Genomic DNA, 21,757 nt, shown 5'->3' with positions numbered 1-21,757 from the left:
TTTGCCTGAAGCCCAAGATAAGCAGTGCCTGGGAGATAAGAGGCACTGATTCAACAGCTGTGGGTTAATCCATCAACCCTGTGAAGTAAACAGAGCGAGTCTCCTTGTCCCACTTACTCTGCAGTTTATTGGATGTGGATGCTGGGCACTGGGAATGTGACAGAGTCCTTGCCTCTGAAGAGCCTGACCAAGTCGGGAGGTATTTTCAAATACTATGGCTGCAAGGGCTTACACCACATAAGCAGCTACTCTAACAGGAAAATTTAGATAAAAGAGAAATTTCACAGAAAACTAGAAAACTCAAGAAATTCTATGAAAAAAAATGCAGTCAACTGAAAGTATGAACCAATGAGTTTGGCCTTCAAAAAGAAAAGCCAGCTTGACAGTCATACAGATGGTTTGCATCTCTGAGCATAATGCTGGGAAAGAAGTCCCATCCAAGTTAAAGAAATAAGAGCCCTGAGTTGTGATTTATGGTCATTAAATACACACACACACACACACACACACACACACAGAGCCACTCTATACGGTAGCCACATTGGTTAAATACTCTTTGCAGAAGAGTTCATGTACCCTGAAGTAAGATGTACACAAGAGTCTTAGAGTCAGCACAATAATTAACATCCCCAGCCTCATGAGTCACCTTTTCTAGAATAAACATTTTCCAAATCTGCTCTCTAAATAAAAGATTCTAGAAATTATGTCAACTGAAACCATGTTAGGTAATTATTTTTGACAGAATAAATACTTGGCTCAGAGTAAATTTCTCTTATGCCTGAGCTATAAGGCTCACCTTTGAAGGAAGGAAAATTTAACTTTTTTAAAAGATCAATAGCCACTAAAGCAAATAAACAACAAAACCTGAAATATTGTGCTAATTAAGCAAACAAACACAATTTTCAAACTTCTTTATACATGCTTACTTTCTGACATTGCAAAGGACCACTTATTTATTTTCTGTGTCTTTGTTAAAGCCATGTCCCCTCAAAGTACTTCTGATCAGACATGATGGGAACTATTTGAGAAGCAATTGTTGGAGGGACCAGTTTTCTTTTTCCTTTTCGATTATATAACGTGAGATTTAGGTGTCCTATCTACCCATATACATGGAGCATGGCTGGAATAGGGCAGAATGAGATGAAATACAGACGTTCAGCTTTTTTTAAATGCCACCTTTAAGAACCACTAAAGAGATGCATAGTCTCATTCTATTCACAAAGCAAACTCCTCAAAATATAACTGATATTCTAAAATACCGAGGTAATAGAATATAACTATTACTTTAGGGGAAAAAACACTCTTGGTTTACTTTTGCTTATGAATGAACTTGATTCTCTGCTTTTTAATTCATGAGGACTCTACCAAAAATACCCTCTTAGGACCAGAAGAAAAATTCAGCTTCAGCTACAAGAGTTGATGCAATAACAATGTCTAGAAAGAGGCTCCCAATACTTAAAGGATTTTGAAATGTGGACTCTGAAATAAAACTGGATATGGGAAAGGCCATTGTCAAAACTACATCAATGCAATCTCTGCTTCTGCATATGCTAAAACTGTCTCTTCTAAACCTGTAAGATCAAATATGTGTAAAGGGCAGATTTACAGAGACTAATGTTTTATTCCTAATGTTTTGTTTGTTAAGAGTGAACAATCCAGACTAGACCACTAAGAATACTACAAAAACCAAAAGCTAGGAGAGTTCAAATCCTCACACATCTCTGAAGGCACAATAAAATCAGACCCAAAAAAGAGTAGTTAAGAAAAATATAAGGGCTCTGAAATGAAGACAAAACCATCAGGAAATGTGATTAAGGTTGGCCTAATCACAAAAGTACAGTTTCAGAAAACACTACCTTGTCTTCACAGAATGATGTTCCTGCTATTCTAGGCTCAGCTCAAATGCCTCCTAAAAAAAGGAGGACTTTCTCTGAATACTCAGTTTAACCCCGTGCTGTCGTGCTGCTGCTGCTAAGTCACTTCAGTCATGTCCGACTCTGTGCGACCCCATAGACGGCAGCCCACCAGGTTCCCCCGTCCCTGGGATTCTCCAGGCAAGAACACTGGAGTGGGTTGCCATTTCCTTCTCCACGTGCAGGTCCTCTCAAATGTCAGCACTATCTAAAGATACCTTTCGTTGCTGTTGTTCAGTAGCTCAGTAGTGTCCAACTCTTTGCAACCCCATGGACTACGGCATGCCAGGCTTATCCGTCCTTCATTATCTCCTGGAGTTTGTTCAAACTCATGTCCACTGATTTGGTGATGCCATCCAATCATCTTGTGCATTATGTTTAGTGTGTTTCCTCCCGTGCTACCGAGAAGGCAGCATCCTTCCTTGTCTGTTTCACTACTGTATAACCAGCACCTAGAACTCTGCTTAATAAGTATTTAACTCAACAAATACTGAATGAATAGTGCTACTGAAAATTTAATATAAGGTTATTTCCTGATACTTAAAGATTATTTGGACAAATGTAAGTGATAATTTATACACACATTAAATTTATGAAACTCATAAAATACTGTACTGGCTGGAATATAAAATCAACTTTAAAATGGTAGAGTTAGACTGGCCTTTGACTATTTGTACAAGCAGTAAAATGCAATCCCATTTATGACCCATAATTAGAAAAATTCAACCCAGCTGCTGCTGCTGCTAAGTCGCTTCAGTCGTGTCTGACTCTGTGCGACCCCATAGACGGAAGCCCACCAGGCTCCCCCGTCCCTGGGATTCTCCAGGCAAGAACACTGGAGTGGGTTGCCATTTCCTTCTCCAATGTGTGAAAGTGAAAAGTGAAAGTGAAGTTGCTCAGTCGTGTCCCACTCTTAGCGACCCCATGGACTGCAGCCTACCAGGCTCCTCCATCCATGGGATTTTCCAGGCAAGAGTACTGGAGGGGGGTGCCTTTGCCTTCTCCAACCCAGCTGCTAGTTTCCAACAAAAATAATGAAAAATTTCACAAGTTAATCAGTGCAGAAAACAAAGGCACTTTTCAATTAAAATGTGGGAAAGACGCTTTTGAGAACATCCATGTTTCGAACAGTTTTATTTTTAATCCAGGTGAAAATGACATACAATGAAGTGCACAATTCACTGAGTTCTGACAAATGTATACATCTATGTAACCAACATTCCAATCAATATACAAAACATTTCCAACACCCTGGAAAGTTTCCCGGAACTCCTTACAGTCAATTCCTACTATCCCTTAGGAAACTACTATTAGTATTTCTACGACCATAGCTTAGTTTTGCCTGTCTCTGAATTTCATACAAATGTGAGATTTATTCTCACTGCTGAGAAGATCAATAGTTTGTTCTTTTTTATTGCTGAGTAGTATTTCATTGTGTGAATGCACTACAATTTGTCTATCCATTCTCCTGTTGATGATTTTTTCCAATCTGGGCCATTCTGAATAAAACGTCTATAAATATTTTTATACAAATCTTTTTGTGAACATATGCATTTCTCATGTAGATACCTAGAAGGAGCTTCCCTGGTAGCTCAGCTGGTAAAACATCTGCCTGCAATGCAGGAAACCCTGGTTCGATTCCTGGGTCAGGAAGATTCCCTGAAGAAAGCACAGGCTTCCCACTCCAGTATTCATGGGCTTCCCTGGTGTCTCAGATAGTAAAGAATCTGCCTGGAATGTGGAACACATGGGTTTGATCCCTGGGTTGGGAAGATCCCCTGGAGGAGGGAATGATAACCCACTCCAGTATTCTTGCCTGGAGAATCCCCAGGTACAGAGGTGCCTGGCAGGCTACGGTCCCTAGGCGTTGCAAAGAGTCAGACACAACTGAGTGACCAAGTACAGCACAGCACAGATACCTAAAGTGGGACTGCTGGGTCATAGGTAAATAAATATTTAACCTTATAAAAAATCTGCTGATTTCTTGTTTGTACCAGTTCATCCTCTCATGTAATAAACAAGAATTTCAGTTACGTTTTATCTTTGCTAACGTAAGACATGTCTTCTATTTTAGCTATTCTTGTGTGCTTAGAGGAATCTCATTGTGATTTTAATGCTAATTTCCTTAATAACCAAAGTTACTGAGCACTCTCCCATGGGTTTACTGGCCATTCTCATGTCTTCTTTATTAAACTGTTTAAGTCCTTTGCTCAGTTTGATTACAGCCTTATTATTATTGAGATTTAACAGCTCCTTACATATATTCCAATAAAAATAAATTAGAATATGTAAGGGAAAAAACACAATTATAATAGCAACAAAAAATAATAAGTAGCTTAGAAATAAAGTTAAGAAAAGACAAGAAAATCCTTTATGGAGAAAATTACAGAACACTGAAGAAATGAAAGGAAAACTGAATAAATGGAGATATGCAATGTTCATGGACAGAAAGATTCAGTATCATTTAAAGAAGCTTATCCTAAAAGTTCTGTGGAATAATAAAAGCCCATGGGTGGTTAAACAATTCTGAAGAAAAATAAGGTAAAAATTACTTCAGTTCAGTCGCTCAGTCGTGTCCGACTCTTTGCAATCCCACGGAGTGCAGCACTCCAGGCCTCCCTGTCCATCACTAACTTCTGGAGTTTACTCAAACTCATGTCCATTGAGTTGGCGATGCCATCCAACCATCTCATCCTCTGTTGTCCCCTTCTCCTCTTGCCTTCAATCTTTCACAGCATCAGAGTCTTTTCAAATGAGTCAGTTCTTCGCATCAGGTGGCCAAAGTTTTGGAGTTTCAGTTTCAGCATCAGTCCTTCCAATGAATATTCAGGACTGATTTCTTTTAGGATGGACTGGTTGGATCTTCTTGCAGTCCAAAGGACTCTCAAGAGTCTTCTCCAACACCACAGTTCAAAAGCATAATTCTTTGGCGCTTGGCTTTCTTTACAGCCCAACTTTCACATCCACATCACAACTTTCCATACTAGTGGAAAAATCATAGCCTTGACTAGATGGATCTTTGTTGGCAAAGTAATGTCTCTGCTTCTTAATATGCTGTCTAGGTTAGTCATCAGAGAAGGCAATGGCACCCCCCTCCAGTAGTCTTGCCTGGAAAATCCCATGGATTGAGGAGCCTGGTGGGCTGCAGTACATGGGGTTGCTATGAGTCGGACATGACTGAGTGACTTCACTTTCACTTTTCACTTTCATGCATTGGAGAAGGAAATGGCAACCCACTCCAGTGTTCTTGCCTGGAGAATCCCAGGGACGGGGGAGCCTGGTGGGCTGCTGTCTATGGGGTCGCACAGAGTCGGACATGACTGAAGCGACTTAGCAGCAGCAGCAGCAGGTTGGTCATAACTTTTCTTCCAAGTTTGATTAAGTGTCTTTTAATTTTATGGCTGCAGTCACCATCTGCAATGATTTTGGAGCCCCAAAAAATAAAGTAAAAATTACTTACCCTACCACAAATCAGGACCATATTAAGATAAAAATATTAAAATGAAAGAATGGACAAATGAATAGAACAGAATAGCCTTTACGTACATTCACATAAAAATGAGAAACTGATGTTTAAAAGTCAGTGAGGGAAAAAGTAAAAAAATGATGCATATTTTTAAAAAATGAAATGAGATTCTCATCTCACACCATGCACAAAAATAAATTATAGATAGATTAAAACCTTAAGTGTGAAACTCAAGACTTTTTCATTTTTACAAGAAAATGAAGGGATTATCTTTTTAATGTGGGGCAGAGATGGATTTCTTAAGGCACAAAAAAGTGTAAGTATAAAGGAAAGGATTAATGTTAGCCTATAATAAAATCAAGAAATTATGTTCTTGAGTGAAAAGGCATGAACATGAGTGAAAACAGTGGAACAAGTGAAGGAAATTAAGAGGTAAACTTCCATTTACAAAACAAGTGAGTTATGGGGATGAAATATACAGCAGGGAGACTATAATCAATAATAATGTATTGATAATATCTTTGTACGATGACAAATGGTAACTAGACTTATTGTAGTAATCAATCTGCAACATGTAGAAATATCAAATCTCTATGTTATGCATCAGGAACTAACAGAGTGTTTGCTGTAGGTCAATTATTCTTCAACAAACAGACAAATAAACAAACTCATAGAGAGATCAGATTTATGGTTACCAGAAACAGAGGTTGAGAGGAGGAGCAATTGGATGAAGATAGTCAAATAGTTTAAACTTCCAGTTAGAGGATAAGTATTAGGGACGTAATGCACAATAAGATCTATATAATTAACACTACTGTATGTTATATATAAACATTCTTAAGAGAGTGAATCCTAAGAGTTCTCAACATAAGGAAAAAAATATTTTTTCTTTCAGTTTACATCTATATGAGATGATGGATGTTCACTAAACCTAGTGTGATAATCATTTTATGATGTACATAAATCAAACCATTATGCTGGACACCTTAAATTTACACAGTGCTGTATGTTGATTATATCTCAGTAACACTAGAGGACAAAACAAAGAAAACTCTGTTCAAACTACGCTACTGTAAATAAAATGGAAAGACAAGCCCAAGACTGGGAGAAGATATTTTTTAATGCATGTTACCAACAAAGAATTAGTAAACAGAAGATGGATGGATGGATGGATGGGGAAAGAAAAGGAACACCCTTACAAATCAGTAAGAACAACACAGTCAGATAGGAAAAATGGCAATAAAAAATTATTTTTCACAGAAGATGAACTACAAATATGATCAGTGAACATAAAAAAGATGTTCAAGATCAACAGCAATCAAGGAAAAGCAAATTCAATTCACGAGATCGCAAGATAATATCTATCCTATTGGCAAAGCTGCTTAAAATCCAACAACATCAAATGGTAGCTTGAATGTGCAGAACTAGAAATTCTCACACTACTGCTGAGGGTGAAAACTGGATAATAGCTTTGCAGAGCAAATAAGGCAAAATGAGGTACAGTGAAAGCTGTGTGTTCCCTCCAACCAGCCTTTCTACACTTAGATATATAACCTGGAGCAGTAATCCTCGAACTTCAGTCTCAAAACCTCTTTACATTCTTAAAAATTATTTGTTTATATGAGTGATAGTCATGAATATATATTGTATAAGAAATTAAAATTGTTTTAAAATTATTTCACTTAAAAATGAACAGTAAGACAACTACACATTATTATAAATAACATATTCTTATGGAAAATAACTACATTCTCCAAAACAAAAAAAAAATAATAAAAAGAATGGCTATTGTACATTTTTTACAAATCTGGCATAATATAGGACAGTTGGGTTCTCACATGTACTTCTGCATTCAATCTGCTGCAATAGTATACATTATGTACCCTCTGGAAAATTCCATTATATACTTATGAGAGAATGAGGGGGAGGGCAAAGAACTTATTATATATTATTATTATTGTTATTTTCAATCCATAGGCTCCCTGAAAAGGTCAAGGAGTAGGAGAGGAATGGTCCTCCAGGGGTCCCCACACTTTAAAAAACTCGAGTACATTTGCATAATACACATACATGCGCACACACACATCATGCTCATCACAGCACTGTAATAACAAATAATTAGAAACAAGCAAAATATTTATCAAAGAACAGATAAACTGTCTATTTACATAAGGGTATACTAACAGTTTAAAAGAAGGAAACAAGGGCTACATGAATCAATGTAATATCTCAAACACTGTTCTCAAAATCAAGCTGAAGGATGAGAATTTACATAAATGAAACTTTTATAAGTGGTACAATTATACAAACTTGGAATATACGCAAAATAGCATTATTCCTAATCTATAAATAGATGCCTTTGTAGTAACAGTACAGAAACAAAAATAGGAAATAAAGACACCAAATTCACCATAGTGGTAGTTATCTATGGAGAAGGAAGTTAAGAGAATGGGTAAGAGAGGGGCACACAAGGAAACTCCTAATGTATAATTATTTTCTTAAAAAGAAAAAAAAAAACCCTGAAGGGTTAAGATGTTAGAATCTGTTAGAGAAAGGGGATGGTTTATATGAGTATTCATTTTTGTATATTGGAAACACCTCATAATTTAAAAAAAGAGAAAGAGAGAACATGAGAGAGAAAAAAATTTCTCCTCTACTTGGTTTTGGAGATAAAAATCTCTCAATACTCTCAGTCCAACCAGATTAGTTTACACTGTTTTTTTTTTACTTTGTTACCTTTGACATATAAAAACAATATATGTAAGGCATGCAACTTGATATTTTGGCATATGTATACACTAAAAAAAAATCACCACAATGAAGCTAAACAATTTAATTATCACCTCTATATAGTCACCATTCTGTATGTGTGAAGATTTTAATTAAGATCAATTTTCTCAGCCAATTTCAAGCATCCAGTACAGTACTGGTAACTGTCACCTTGCTATATACTTAGATTCCCAGAACTCATTCATCTTGCATAACTGAAGCTTTGTACTCTTTCAATGCTAAATATGCTCCTAAATATATTTCACAAAATACCCTTTCACAAATGAGTTTTTCTTAAAATTTGAACACTAAAATATCTTTTGAATTCTTTTTAAGGAACTATTTGGAATCAAAGATCCTAATATTGCTTAGTTGATAAACTGTTGTTGCTGCTGCTGCTGCTGCTGCTAAGTCACTTCAGTCGTGTCCGACTCTGTGCGACCCCATAGACAGCAGCCCACCAGGCTTCCCCAACCCTGGGATTCTCCAGGCAAGAATACTGGAGTGGGTTGCCATTTCCTTCTCCAATGCATGAAAGTGAAAAGTGAAAGTGAAGTCGTTCAGTCGTGTCCGACTCTTAGTGACCCCATGGACTGCAGCCTACCAGGCTCCTCCATCCATGGGATTTTCCAGGCAAGAGTACTGGGTGGGGTGCCATCACCTTCTCCAAACTGTTGTTAATGACAGTCAAATAAGATATCAAAGACCTGTGAAAAACTCCATGTAAAAACAAAGATCCAAAAGAACTGTCTTTTTCTCTCTAAAAATCTATTAAGATAGTAATTTGTAGTGGAGCAAGTACAGAATGATGGGTTTTCAGAATAAAATCATTCTAACATAAAACTTAGGTACAAAAGTTTGTCCCACCATAAGCTTTCTTTCATAAATATTATGACATAAGGAAATGGAAACAAGCTGTCAATTTAATGCAACCAATTTTCCCAATTTATATTTCAGGCACACATTCATGTTTTTACTATAAGCATCTGCCTCACTTAAATAAAGTACCTATTATCAATACCCCTACCTACTCTTTCCCAAGTTGTTTTAAAATGACTTATTAAAACTTGAATAAAACCATAAACTAGGAGATTTTACACACACAAATTTATTTATTCTACCAGTTAAACACTGATTGTCATGGAAGGAGATGGTGTAAAAACAAAGCAAAGCTTTGCCTTTTTTCCCTTTTTTTTTTTTTAAGTCAGACTATTTACCTTGCATTTCAAATAGAATTAAAGGAGGACTTGAGATTTAAAAGAGCAAGGGGTTTTAAAGTTTGAAACACTTAGCTGAAAGATCTAAAATCTTAATTTTATACTTTTCATTAATAACTTTTTCTTTAAGTACCATTACTATGCTGACTTGAAAGTAATCTCCAGTGTCTTGCATTCTCAATCAAGTTTCATTTTTTCAAATTTATTTTTAATTGAAGGATAACTGCTTTACAATGTTGTGTTGGTTTCTGCTGTACAAAAATGAATCAGCCATAAGTGTACATATATCCCCTCCCTCTTGAGCCTCCCTTCTACACCCCCATCCTACCCACCTAGGTCATCACAGAGCACCAGGGTGAGCTCCCTGTGTTCAAACTTAATTTTTAAAAACTGTCATGTTCTGACTTCTAAAATTTGCCTTTCCTTCCTTCCTTATTTTTTAATAAATCCATCTCATTTTAACCCTCTGAGGTAAGTACTGTCATAATTCCCATTTCACAGATGAGGAAACTGAGGCATAGATGGTAAAGTAACTTGCTCAAGGTTCCAAAAGTTATAAATGGCAGAATCAAGATTCAAACCCAGAGCTTATGCCAAACAAGGGTATGTTTTTTAAAAGTTTTCACTGTTTCTGATTTTTCAGCATTACTTTAAAAATTTTCAGCACTAAAAGCAATCTGTTTTCCATAAACTACCAGGCTTAAGAAGTATAAGGCAGAGGAAAGGGGCTCTACTGACCATGTTTATCAAATTAATGGAGGGGAAAAGTGGAAGGAATAATAATTGATGGAGATGACGGTAACACATTCAGTTTAGGAAAAAATTATTTGAGTTGCTTGAAGAATATGCAAGCAGAGGTGGCTGGTAAGCAGGTAGATACATTGAATCTTAAGGACAGGGGAGGTCTGTGCTGGAACTACAGTTAAAACTGGAGGGCTCCAAAGAGCAAGTCAGCCCTGGGGGGTGGACAGGATTCTCGTAATAAAGGGAAGAAGGCAGCATCTTTCAAGGTGGTTAGGAATGAGGCAAGATGGAGAGAAAAAAGGACAAAGCAGGTTCAGGGCAACAGATGCATTTGAGATGTAATACAGGGCTCACAGAAGCAGAAGGAGAGATCAGAACATCTACTCAGTGAGAATATGCAATTCTCAGCTGCAAGACAAGCCTGTATGCTTGTGTTCTTTGAATTTTGCAAAATGATCAAATACCAGGCCAAAATATAATGCCGTCTTATTTTGTTTAATATAATGAAGTCTAAACCTACGAAACTGAAGACTAGTAAAGGCTTTTACATTTCATGGAAACACTTTAAAATGTTTAAAATATGAAAGATTATCCGAGGCTATTTTTAACATTCACATGCCCAAGAAGGTTTCGATCACTTCAGAAATATACGCTTACAGACATTTACTATTATTAGACATTCAGTATTCAACTTGAGGTTAATTAAAATGTATTTGGCCACCTAATGTGAGCAAAGCGAGATGCACACAGGAAAGTCTAGAAGGCAGGGAGCTTATTACTGCATATCCCTGCCTGCCTGTGCCGGGCACATCTGACAGCCACCGAGCTTTCTTCCTGCCATTCTGACACCTTTCATGTCAATCGGAGAATTTTGTAAGGATCTTTTGGAAGGGTGAAATGAAACTAACCTTTGGAGAAAAACAGATTTGGCAGAAAGCTAAGGAAAGAGGACTGGGTACCTATAACCAAGAGAATAATTCAGGCAAGAATATTTGACTGCATCAATTTTGAACCACACTATATGCCTCTAGAGCGTTTTATCTACTACTCAAGGACTGCTTACAAACGAAGAGACTTTCTTTCATGCCTTTTTTCACTTAAAATGTACTTAATAGGTAATACAAGTATATGATAATCTTTTTATCAAGTTACAAAAAGGGAGACAGTGAAGAGTCTCCCTTCTAAACAACAGTCCTCTCCAGAGACTGCTTTCCTGAGACACCCTGTGCATGCGTGCATGCTAAGTAGCTTCAGTCATGTCCGACTCTGTGACCCTATGGACTGTAGCCCGCCAGGCTCTTCTGTCCATGGGATTCTCCAGGCAAGAATACTGGAGTGGGTTGCCACGGGCTCCTCCAGGACATCTTCCTGACCCAGGGATCACACCCATGTCTCTTGCATCTCCGCAGACAGGTTCTTTACCAGTATACCCTATGTAAGTGCATTTCTTTTAAACTATTTTAAACTTTTTTCTCTTTACCGTATTGCCTGGTCCTAACCTTTTAAAATATTTTAAACTTTAGATTTTCTTCTAATTCAGACAGCATTTCCATGACTTAGTGATTCTTAACTAAACACCTATAACATGGTATGATTCTGTTTGTCACATCCCCAAAATGTGTACCAAGAACCTTAGTAGTCTATAATCTAGGTGGAATTCAAGGTACAGATAGGAATATAAATTTAAAAGAAAAAGCCTGGATCTTATCTGTCACGTAGTATGATTGTATTTCCTCCTTATAAGATAGAATTTTCCTCTTTATTCTGCCGAACTTCGGTTGAGTTAAACAATTAGCTTACCTAATGAATGTCTATTTAAAAAGACAAACACAAACACACTAGGACCCTATAATTCAGGAGCTTAAAAAAGGAAGCCAAAGTTTATTACAGCCAGCATATATATTAATAGAGTATCAGTTTAGTTGAATTGTTAGGACTGTGCTCCCCAAAATGGGGTCATGCACCCCAAGGCAGAGTATAAGGCATTCTTTAAGGGTGCAGGAAAAAATTAGAACTTGTTTACAATGACTTCTTACTTGTCCCTTTCAAAATTTATATTGTAGAATCCTTTCTCATGGGACTCCCCTGATGGCTCAGTGGTAAAGAATCTACCTGCAATGCAGAAGACACAGGTTCAATCCCTGGGCTCGCAAGATCCTCTGGAAAAGAAAACGGAAACCTACTCCAGTTATCCTGCCTAGGAAATCCCATAGACAGAGAAGCTTGGTGGGCTCAAGTCCGCGGGGTTGCAAAAGAGTCAACAACAACAACAACCACAACGCTTTCTCACATACATAGTAAGTTAATATACTGGTACATGCACAAATTTATAAAGACATACTTGGGATGTGTATACTCATTATGTTCCCTCATTAGCAATTTTGCTAATCAGGATACATAATCAAAAAAAGTTGATAATTAAACAGCTCAGTATATGAGGTGTTCATTTCTAAAAATAAATATTTTATTGATTTTCGAAAGTACACCAAGTACTGGGGCTTCCCTGATGGTCCAGTGGATAGGACTTCATGCTTTCACTGCTGAACACCGAGGTTTGATCCCTGGTTAAGGGACTAAGATCTCACAAGCTGCAGAGCATAGCAAAATAAAATAAAGCTCATGTAAGAAAAGTATACCAATTGCTAATCTGGATAGAACAGAGAGAAAAAGCAAATTGTAAAAGGGACAGATCAATGCTGAGCTAGACTAAATTTTTAGAGGGAAAAGTAGGTGGCTTATTTTTTGATTCGTGGTTCTTTTCAGCCATGTTATTGCTGTAAGAGTTACTAACACTGAAGTGTGTGGTCAAGCAGATGGGCTTTGAACTTAAGACTGTCAGGTTCGAATCCTGACTCTACCACTCACTCGGGGGAGGGCTGAATGATATGTATAGTAGTCTTATTCAGGGCCTGGCAGTTAAGTAGCCAAAAATGTTAACAATGATTAAATAAAAAGAATATCATTTAACAGACATTAGCTTTCTATAGCAACTGAAACGAAACAGCTGAGTCATGTTTTAATTAAGAACCTTTTGGAAAGATGCTTTTTTAGTCTAACGTATTCAAACAAATGGAAGTTTTTCCTTCTTTTTTATCCAAAAAAAAAATTCCCCTCAGTAAAACTCCCATGAACTATTCTATCTTGGAACAGCTAATGTAAATTAAACAGTGTCAGTCCCCAGCCAAACGGATACCGGAATCACTGTATACAGTATATCTTTTTGGCTTCACTTTTATGTGGAACATGTGTTTATATTTTGACCTTTTGTCTCTTTTTTAAAATACAGAACATTTTTAAACAGCAGCAACTGGAATGATTTTTTTTTTTTCAGCTTCCAAACATACTAAGCTACACATGGCAAAGCCTATTGCTGAAACATTTATAAATGTTACACCAACTGTGTTTATATTTCTGATTTTTTTAGATTGTTGTTTTCATGTAAGCCATGACCTGAAAATTTGAGCTCAAATTCTTTCCACAAAATAATTACATAATGGAAGAGTCTGAGTCATTTTGAATTTCCGAAACACAAAAACTTGCTCCCATAAAATAAAGATAATAATCAGTATCACAGTGAAGTTTTCGTATGGGGTTTTGCAACCACGACCATCTCAATCACAACTAAATGGTAAGGATAAGGCTGGAAGGACAATAAGAACAGGACCAAGAACACAATGACAACAACTCACCCAACTCAGAAAAGTCACTGCACTCTTTTTTCTTTTCCATTGCCTCTTCTTAAGCAATTGACACACAAATAAAATCTAATATTAAATTTCACTGCAATGAAAAAATCAAAGAGAAAAAAAATGGTGACTCTAAAGAAAAAAGTACAAAAAGTACTTCTTGTTAGCCTGGCCTTTTAGACCTTATCTATCACCCTGATGGAAGACAGGGAGGATTTATAGTATGTAAGTTAATATCAATAGCACACAAAATGTTAAGTGATAATTCTATGAACAAAATGGACTAAATCTGGGTAAGGAACGTCTCTGGCTCTCAGCAGCTCCATCTGCTAAATGTTATAGACAACATATTCTATCTATGAAACAGTCTGTGACAAAAGGATTGTCTCTTAAGGAGTCTAGAGATAGTAAACTTAAAAGAATAATTATTTCTTTTTTCTTAAGAAAAAAAGGAGTTGGTTCTCAATAAATATGTCTGCAGTGGGTGAATGAGCAGAGGATCCTACCTCTCAACTTACACATGTTCTTTCTCCTCATGGGCTGTCCCAGGTCTCAGCCCCTTTACTCTGTGACTCTGAGCACTGCTAAGGCAGACCCCAAGGTCAATCAACTCAAACACCTTCGTCAACCCCTTACCTCAAATATTCCATCAACCCCTACTTCCACCATAGGCTTTCTCTATTCCTACTGCTCTCATTAAGATTTCTCTTTTTAAGGGATCACAAATAAATTCCCCCTTGACAATTTCAAAGATCTTTTGTTAGTATCCACATGGTTGAAAAAGATACACATTTTTTTTGACACAGTTATGGACATAACTTTGACAGCTGGAAATTTACTGGAATCCAGGGAATGAGATTTGCAACAATGAATAATCATTAAATATTTACTCTGTCCCACCCAGATACAATATATCACTTTATATACAAACTGAAATGGAAAGCTTACATGCCTTCAAATGGAAAGCTTGTAACAGTCTTAAGTTAAATAATAGCTACAGTTTGATCTTTAAGATAGGGTAGGTAAACATATGAAAGCATCCAATGCTTCAGTTTTCCTTGAGATGCTTTTATTCTGTGCCACTGCTTAAGAAAAGATATCAGTTTCTCAAAGAACCCTTCACAAGTTGCAACTGATTTCACTCCTCTCCCTCCTCCTCTCTCTCTTTTCCCATCCCTCCTCTCCCCCCTCCCTCCCTTTTCCCAAGTCTAAAGTAATAGACGGATAAAAGTTTGAGAAAGGACACCCAAAGTCCTTTGATTTCCCAATTTCAATCCCTAAACGAATCCATTTAATGCTACTATTAAAATGAATAATGTTCTTAACTGTTCTTTGAAAAATCATAATTGCCATCTCTAACGCAAAATATTTTTTTTTAAATCTTCTCTAATGTTGTTTTAAGCTTCTAACTAAAATAATGGCTTCAATATTTCAGCCATTGTCATGAATGATGTAATCCATTTCAGGAGGAGGATTTAAAACTACTATATAAATTTCCAATAGCCAAAGACCAGAAAAGTCTCATTAACTACAAAATCCTAGAGTGCTTAGCTACAAATTATAAGTTGAAAGGATGTGGGTTTTATTACTGGACACAACTGAAGCGACTTAGCAGCAGCAGCAGCAGCAGCAACATAACTTCACATTAAATCCTAAGAGAAACTGCCCAGCAAGCTCATTTCCTATTTCATCTGTGTAAAAAGTGCAAATGTTAGATTCATCTCCACCAAACACAATGAAAGCCTCATTGTGAAGAAAATACTTCTGGAAGATCTCTTGTAAATAAGATTATTTGTTTAACAGGTAACCTATGCTTGTTGGGTGCAGTATCCTAAAAGCCTTGCAAATATTACTCCATTTATCCTCATTAAAACTTCACAAAGCAAGTACTATTATTATGACATGTCAACAGGCTGAGCACAGCATTTCATCCATTAAAAAAAAAAATAGACATTGTCTAAGTTGCAAGTTAACCCTCTAAAATCAACTTCCACGAATGCTTTTCAAACTGATTAAATGGATTTAAGGGGTTGATTATATACTAAAAGATATTTTAACTTTCAGTCCATTGCACAAGTACCATCACTAAAATAAATTTCTTTCTTTAGCTGTATGCTGAAGGCTACATGAAGTAGGAGACTAAGGATTGGCTGTTTTGTCTCACAACAGTCTCCAGGAGCCCTCCACAGAGCAAGTTCTTAAAAAAGGGCTCACACAAATGAGCCTAAAAAATCAACCAAAGCAACTCTCCTTTAAAGCTCTAATTCCTCTCTACAATTTCCTACTGTCAGTTAGGCCATGAATGTCAACATGTTTTTTTACTTCCGGTATGAACAAGGTTAAGAACTTTTTCACAGCAGATTCTTAGGAAGTCAATCTATTACCCTCATTGCTTTGTCATCTCATTTTTTAGGAAGACCACACACGTCATTCCAGGCAGATGAATTTCTGACTTTTATTCTTCAAGTTACAATGAAGCTTAGCTCTTCCAATTCTGTATTTAATAGAGATGAAGAACATTTGTTCTTAATCCTCTTAAGAAAAAATTTCAGACACATGCATGCTCTTCTCAGCTCTTTCAACCATTTCCTCTCATGCTACGTACCTTTGTTCCCTTAATCCCTCACCATAAGCTCCAATTTTCCAATATTTTGCATAATTTTCAAGATCTCGGGTAAACTCTACACAATCCCCTTAAATTGTAAAAATGTAAAGGTAGATAAAGATAAAGTTCTAAAAGATTTGACGTAAATCAGAGTTAAGAGGATTAAGTCACAGATTTTACATGCTAAATTTCTATTTATATACCTTTGACATCCAAGCTTATAAGCCATGGTTCTATAGTTTTGCCCTGTAAATTAACCTGACCTTGAGATCTTTGCCTTCCATAATTTAGTATTATTAGTTCTTTCATATTTTACATTAGTCTATTTTTCTTCCAGTTTGATTCCTCATGGGCCCATGTGTAATTTGTTTCCAATTACTTGTCAATTTTGGAGATGGAAATGGTAACCCACTCCAGCATTCCTGTTGTGATAATTCCATGGACAAACGAGCCTGGCGGGCTATAGTCCATGGGGTCGCAAAGAGCTGGACACGACTGAGCAGCACTTGTCATTTACTTCATTTTGTAATTTGAGTTATTTCACTTAAGAAATAATTGAGCAACACAAGATCTCCCAATGATGCCTGTATTAATTGCCACAGATTTCACTCCAAATTGGTACTGATCCAACTTTGGCTTATTGCAACCCTCCTAATAATTCCAAGCCTGGGGACATGGCCCTTGCAGAAGAGACAGGTCAAGTTTCATTTGATTTCTGTAGGATGGGGAAGAGGGAGGCAGTCTCAATGATCGCTTTTTCCAGGACTTTAAGAGTTCCCAGAAAGAGGATCACAATATGCCACTATCATTCTAACACCTAAAGGTTGCCCTTTTAATAAGAATTGACAGCAAGCTGGAAGTAAACATCAGAAGTCATAAACTTAGAAAAGAATAGGAGGGGAACAAGAAAGCAATCAGCAGAGGAAGAATCCTTTGGAAAGGGAAGAGAGAAGTAAAGACCACCTTCACCCATCAGACTTTTGGCCAAGGTCCCAAATGCTGGTTCACTTGCTTGATTCAACTACCACACTATGAGTTCAAGGTCACCCATGCTTGATCTCTCTGGGGAAGTCAATGGCAACCAGTTTCATGGTCAAAAACTTGCCTTTTTGAACAACCTCTCACAAATACTATCACTTGTCCTAAGGGATTCTTGACAGTAGGTATGAATTAATCAATGCAAATTCATCACCATTACTGGAAAAAAAAAAAAAAAGGCAGGAACACCTGACCTCTGATTCAGCCAGCTGGACAAATTTCATTAAGGGAGAGACCTCTGATGATCTTAGGTCAGACAGATGTAAGAAACCAGGCTCTATTCCTCACTAGTCCTGTGTGTGACCTTGGAAAAGTTTATTTTTCTAAACCTTACAGACAAAACATATTAAGGGCCTCAAGCAGAGCTTGACATAAAAGGGATACTCAAGGGATGCCAGGCCCACCCCCTTCCCAGAGCTAAAAGCCAGGACTTAAGAGCATAGGCATGGCGCCAGGCCCACCGCTCTTACAACCTCTGCAGCCTACCAGCTGCGAAACACTGAACAACTGTCAGTCTCATCTTTCTTATAAAGCTGGGATAATGGATCCAGGCATTTAGATAGTGCCTAGCACACAATCTCAATAAATGGCAGCTATTTTTTAACTGTTAATAAGAGAAAGTGATATTATAATCATCATTATTATCATTATCTGTTGACCAATCTTTCTCAAAGAAGGATCAGGGAACAGTAGATATCATCTGTTAAAAAAAGATCCCAAGTCCACTCCAACCTATTCAAAAAAGCTCCAAAAGCATAGTACCAGGTAATACTCATTTCAGAATCAAACTTCCTTGAGAGGTATACTAAAATTTAAGAATGACTTATCCTTTTCATCTTGTGCTATGTTTTAGTAAATTAAGACTTGTCTTCTAGTACTTTCCCCATTCTTTAGTACTTTTCTTATTTTTTACTATGTCACAAGCATTACCCAGTATTAGGTGTTTTTTTTATATTTCAGCACTTTTTTAGACTTAGGCATTAAACTGATAGGCTCATTCCCATTGTTTCCCTCCCTCTCCCCAAGAGTATTATTTTGACTTTTTCCTCCTTTGACCGAGGATTGACAGACTATGGCCTTGGTCGGTGGCCAGTTTTGTACAGAGGGAATACATGTTTAAAGGACTGTTTAAAAAAGAAAAAAGAGGAATATGAGATGGAGACCATACATTGTTCACAAAGCCTGAAGTATTTACTCTCTGACCCTTTACACAAAAAGTTTGCCAACCCCTTGGTAGTCTAGAAATCTCTTTAAATTGGGGGTCTCAACACAAATTACTTTTAAAAAATTGAGAAATGATTAGAATAGAAACTACTCTAAATATGTATTTTTTCACTGCTCCTAAAGGAAAATGGAAAGGGAAGCACCACTGCCAAAGTTTCTGTTATACAAAGACACATATGTGTGCACTGGATGATGACCAAACTGGTTGCAGTCATAAAAGTCTTGGGGGGTGTGGGGGGGTAGGAATGGGGAATAAATTGGGCAACTGGTTAACTAGTATATAGTAAAACTGACACTGAGTAATTTTTACAATAAAAGTGCTTTGGAGACTATAAAACCATAGTAAATGACCCCTACTACTCAGAAGGTAATGGCTTATTTCTTCATTGCTAAATGGAAACGAAATCTGTTCTGTGTACAATCTACAATGTTTTAAAGAGAAAACAAAATCATAAATGCAAAGTACTTCAAAACATTACACAAGCAAAATATTTTAGTTATACTAACAATATATCGCACTGAACAAATATAGGCTGTTTACCAAGTCCCTTAGTCTTTGGTTTTCTCCAATCTGGGAAACTAGTCCTTTTTGTTTTCTTTGTGTGTGTCCATGTGCATGTGGATGTACTCGTGTGTGGATGTGTGTCTCAAGCATTAAAGAGGTATTAGATGTCTCTACCCTTTGTGTCATTCATCAGTGGCTTCTCCTGCCCATCTACTTAAAATGTGCACTCTTTCCTTCTCATGCCATTTCTAGTAAGAAAAGCATTAGATTAAGTTTTTGTGCAAAATGAAGACTATGATTATCCTACCCCTGGGAACATTACAAAGTCCAAAATCAAATTTTTTAAAGTAACAATCTTCCATTTTATCTTCAGAGAGCATTAATTCCCAGGGCTTTCTGTGACTGCTTCAGATAAGCTAAAAATACCTTAATTTTATAACACATTTCAACAATTTTGCAAAGAAAAGAAACACCTTCCTAGAAACGTACACAAGGAAATGACACTTTAAAACATGAAATATACTGCGGACACAGAAACCACGAGTAGTGTAAATAAATAAAAGCTGGTGTGATGCTGAATGCACGTTTGTCTTATACCACAAAGAAAAAGCACTTGCACATTTGCACACCCGGGTATTTTAGCTTGGGATGCCACAAAGATGGGATTTAGGCATGCTGTGTAAATGCAGGAGGCTGTTAATGTGTAAGCGCGTCTGCGTGTGTCAGGGAAAGAGGGTTAGAAGCGGGAGGGGTGGGACCTGCCAGGAGCAGTTCCTGGAGAAAACCCCCCTTTCTTTCCCATTCATTCTTTCTAGCTTCAGTATCTGGCACAGTCCTTACAATTACTCACTGCTTTTCATTCTAAAGACAACCAACAAGCTTTCAGAACGTCCTACAGTGTTTTTCCTACAGTTTTTTTTTTTAAGACATCAAATCATCCAAAATTTATTTTAAATCAAACCATTAGCCCGTTTCCTCATTCCAAAGACCCCACGGGTTGCAGGCTAAACAGGATCCTTTGTTGTGTGTCCCAGAAGAACACAACACGCTATCGGTAAACGGGAAAATAATAGATGACTCTCGTTTCCAAGAATGCCAAAGCCATCACCATAAATTCTATTCTGCCCTGTGAGTCCAATTTCACGCTCCTTTTAGTGAATCTGCCGTCCTAACAAGAGTGAAGCCAATGCGATTGACCACCCCTCCGCCTTTTCGTTTTGGACAGTCCACTAATACACATAAGGGCTGAAAGAGGATGCCAAATGGGCCAGCTTCATTTATGCAACCCCAGCGAAAGTTGTTTCTCAGATGCCCACTCCAATCCTGCCGGCCTCTGCCTCTGAGCCCAGGAAGAGAGGGGGGCGAGTGGGCAGAGAAGCCTCACCTTTCGGCTCCCCACCTCCCGAGGAGGGAAGGCAGGGGAGGGCACGACGAGAGCGCGGAGGAAGAAAGTGGGCGAGTGGAAGAGACAGAAATGGATGCTGAGGGGGTGGGCGCGAGGGGAAGGTAGGGAAGGCGGAGAGAGGTGGGTGAGCGTAGCTCTGGGATCTAAGGACCTAGGGGGAGCGGCAGGGGTGGGGGCCCGCGCGAGGAATCCGGTCCTCACCGTTGAATGCCCCTGCATCCGCGGCCTCTTCCTCCTCCTCCTCGCCGTTCTCCGAATCGCTGTGCCTGGGCTCCTCGGCGAAGTTGACCCCCTTGCTGGGGGTGCCGCCCCCGCCGGCGGCGCCCGCGTCCCCCCAGGTCCTGCCTTCATGGCCGAAGCGCGGGGCGCCTTTGCGCTCGTTCTCCTCCTGCAGGCGTGTGAAGTGCTGCAGCGCGAACTCCAGCAGGTCCGCGGGCTGGTGCCTCAGGACCTCCACGGTGAAGCCCTGAAGCAGCTCCGTCAGTCCCGCTGGGATCTCGATGCTCATCCTGCCTCCCCTGCCGGCGGGTGCCGGGGCACCGCCCTCGACCCCTTGCTGAACCGGCCTCGGGCCCAGCGGCAGCCAAGCGAGCGCAGACGGGCGCTGGCGGGGCTACCGGCTGCGAGCGCGACGCACTGGGCCCCGGCAGCCAGGCTGGCCCGGCCCGCGGCTCCCGGCGCGCGGCTCCTCCGTGCGGCGGCGGCGGCTGAGCGAGCTCGGCCCGGGGAGGGCTGGCAGCATCTCCGGCTCCTCCCGCTCCCGCCGCGGCCGCTCCTCTCCCCCGCCCGGGCTGCCCCGCCCCCGCCCCACCGCTGCACGCGGGAGGGGGCTCCGGCGCGCCCCCACGTGACCCACGGAAACCATGGCAACCCTGCCGGCGGGCGCCGAGCACCCGCCACTTGCACAGCTGAGGGGCTGAAGACGCAACGCAGGCAGGCGCCAGCAGGCTGGCTGGGCACTCTCCTAGGGGGCGCGGCCCGGGCGGGTCCCCCCAGCCCCCAACTCGGCACTCCCCGGGTCACCCTCGGGCCCAGGCGCGCCTGGTAGTCCACCTGTCCGCACGCCCCGGAGAGGACGGGCCACTCGGCCGAATTCCCACGCCTGTTTCACCACCCCGAGTCCAAGGAGAACTGGTGCCACGCGATTTGCCCTGAAACTTGGGCCTCCACCTTGTTAGCGTCATT

At 39.3% G+C, this 21,757-nt stretch overlaps 1 protein-coding gene across 2 annotated transcripts in view; it reads right to left on the bottom strand.

Annotated features, from left to right (window-relative positions):
• The window catches only part of PRKAR2B (protein kinase cAMP-dependent type II regulatory subunit beta), a 104,629-nt gene extending 83,308 nt beyond the window's left edge, over window positions 1-21,321 (bottom strand). For both annotated transcript variants that reach the window (XM_055590245.1, XM_055590246.1), the window contains exon 1: window positions 20,774-21,321. In XM_055590245.1, the coding sequence (XP_055446220.1) occupies window positions 20,774-21,080 (307 nt within the window). In that variant the 5' untranslated portion in view covers window positions 21,081-21,321. The remainder of the gene's footprint in view (window positions 1-20,773) is intronic.
• Window positions 21,322-21,757: the final 436 nt, after the last annotated feature.

This window comes from Bubalus kerabau, chromosome 8, assembly GCF_029407905.1.
Source record: "Bubalus kerabau isolate K-KA32 ecotype Philippines breed swamp buffalo chromosome 8, PCC_UOA_SB_1v2, whole genome shotgun sequence".
NCBI classification, from domain to species: Eukaryota; Metazoa; Chordata; class Mammalia; order Artiodactyla; family Bovidae; genus Bubalus; species Bubalus kerabau.
This window is presented reverse-complemented; position numbering and strand designations above follow the sequence as displayed.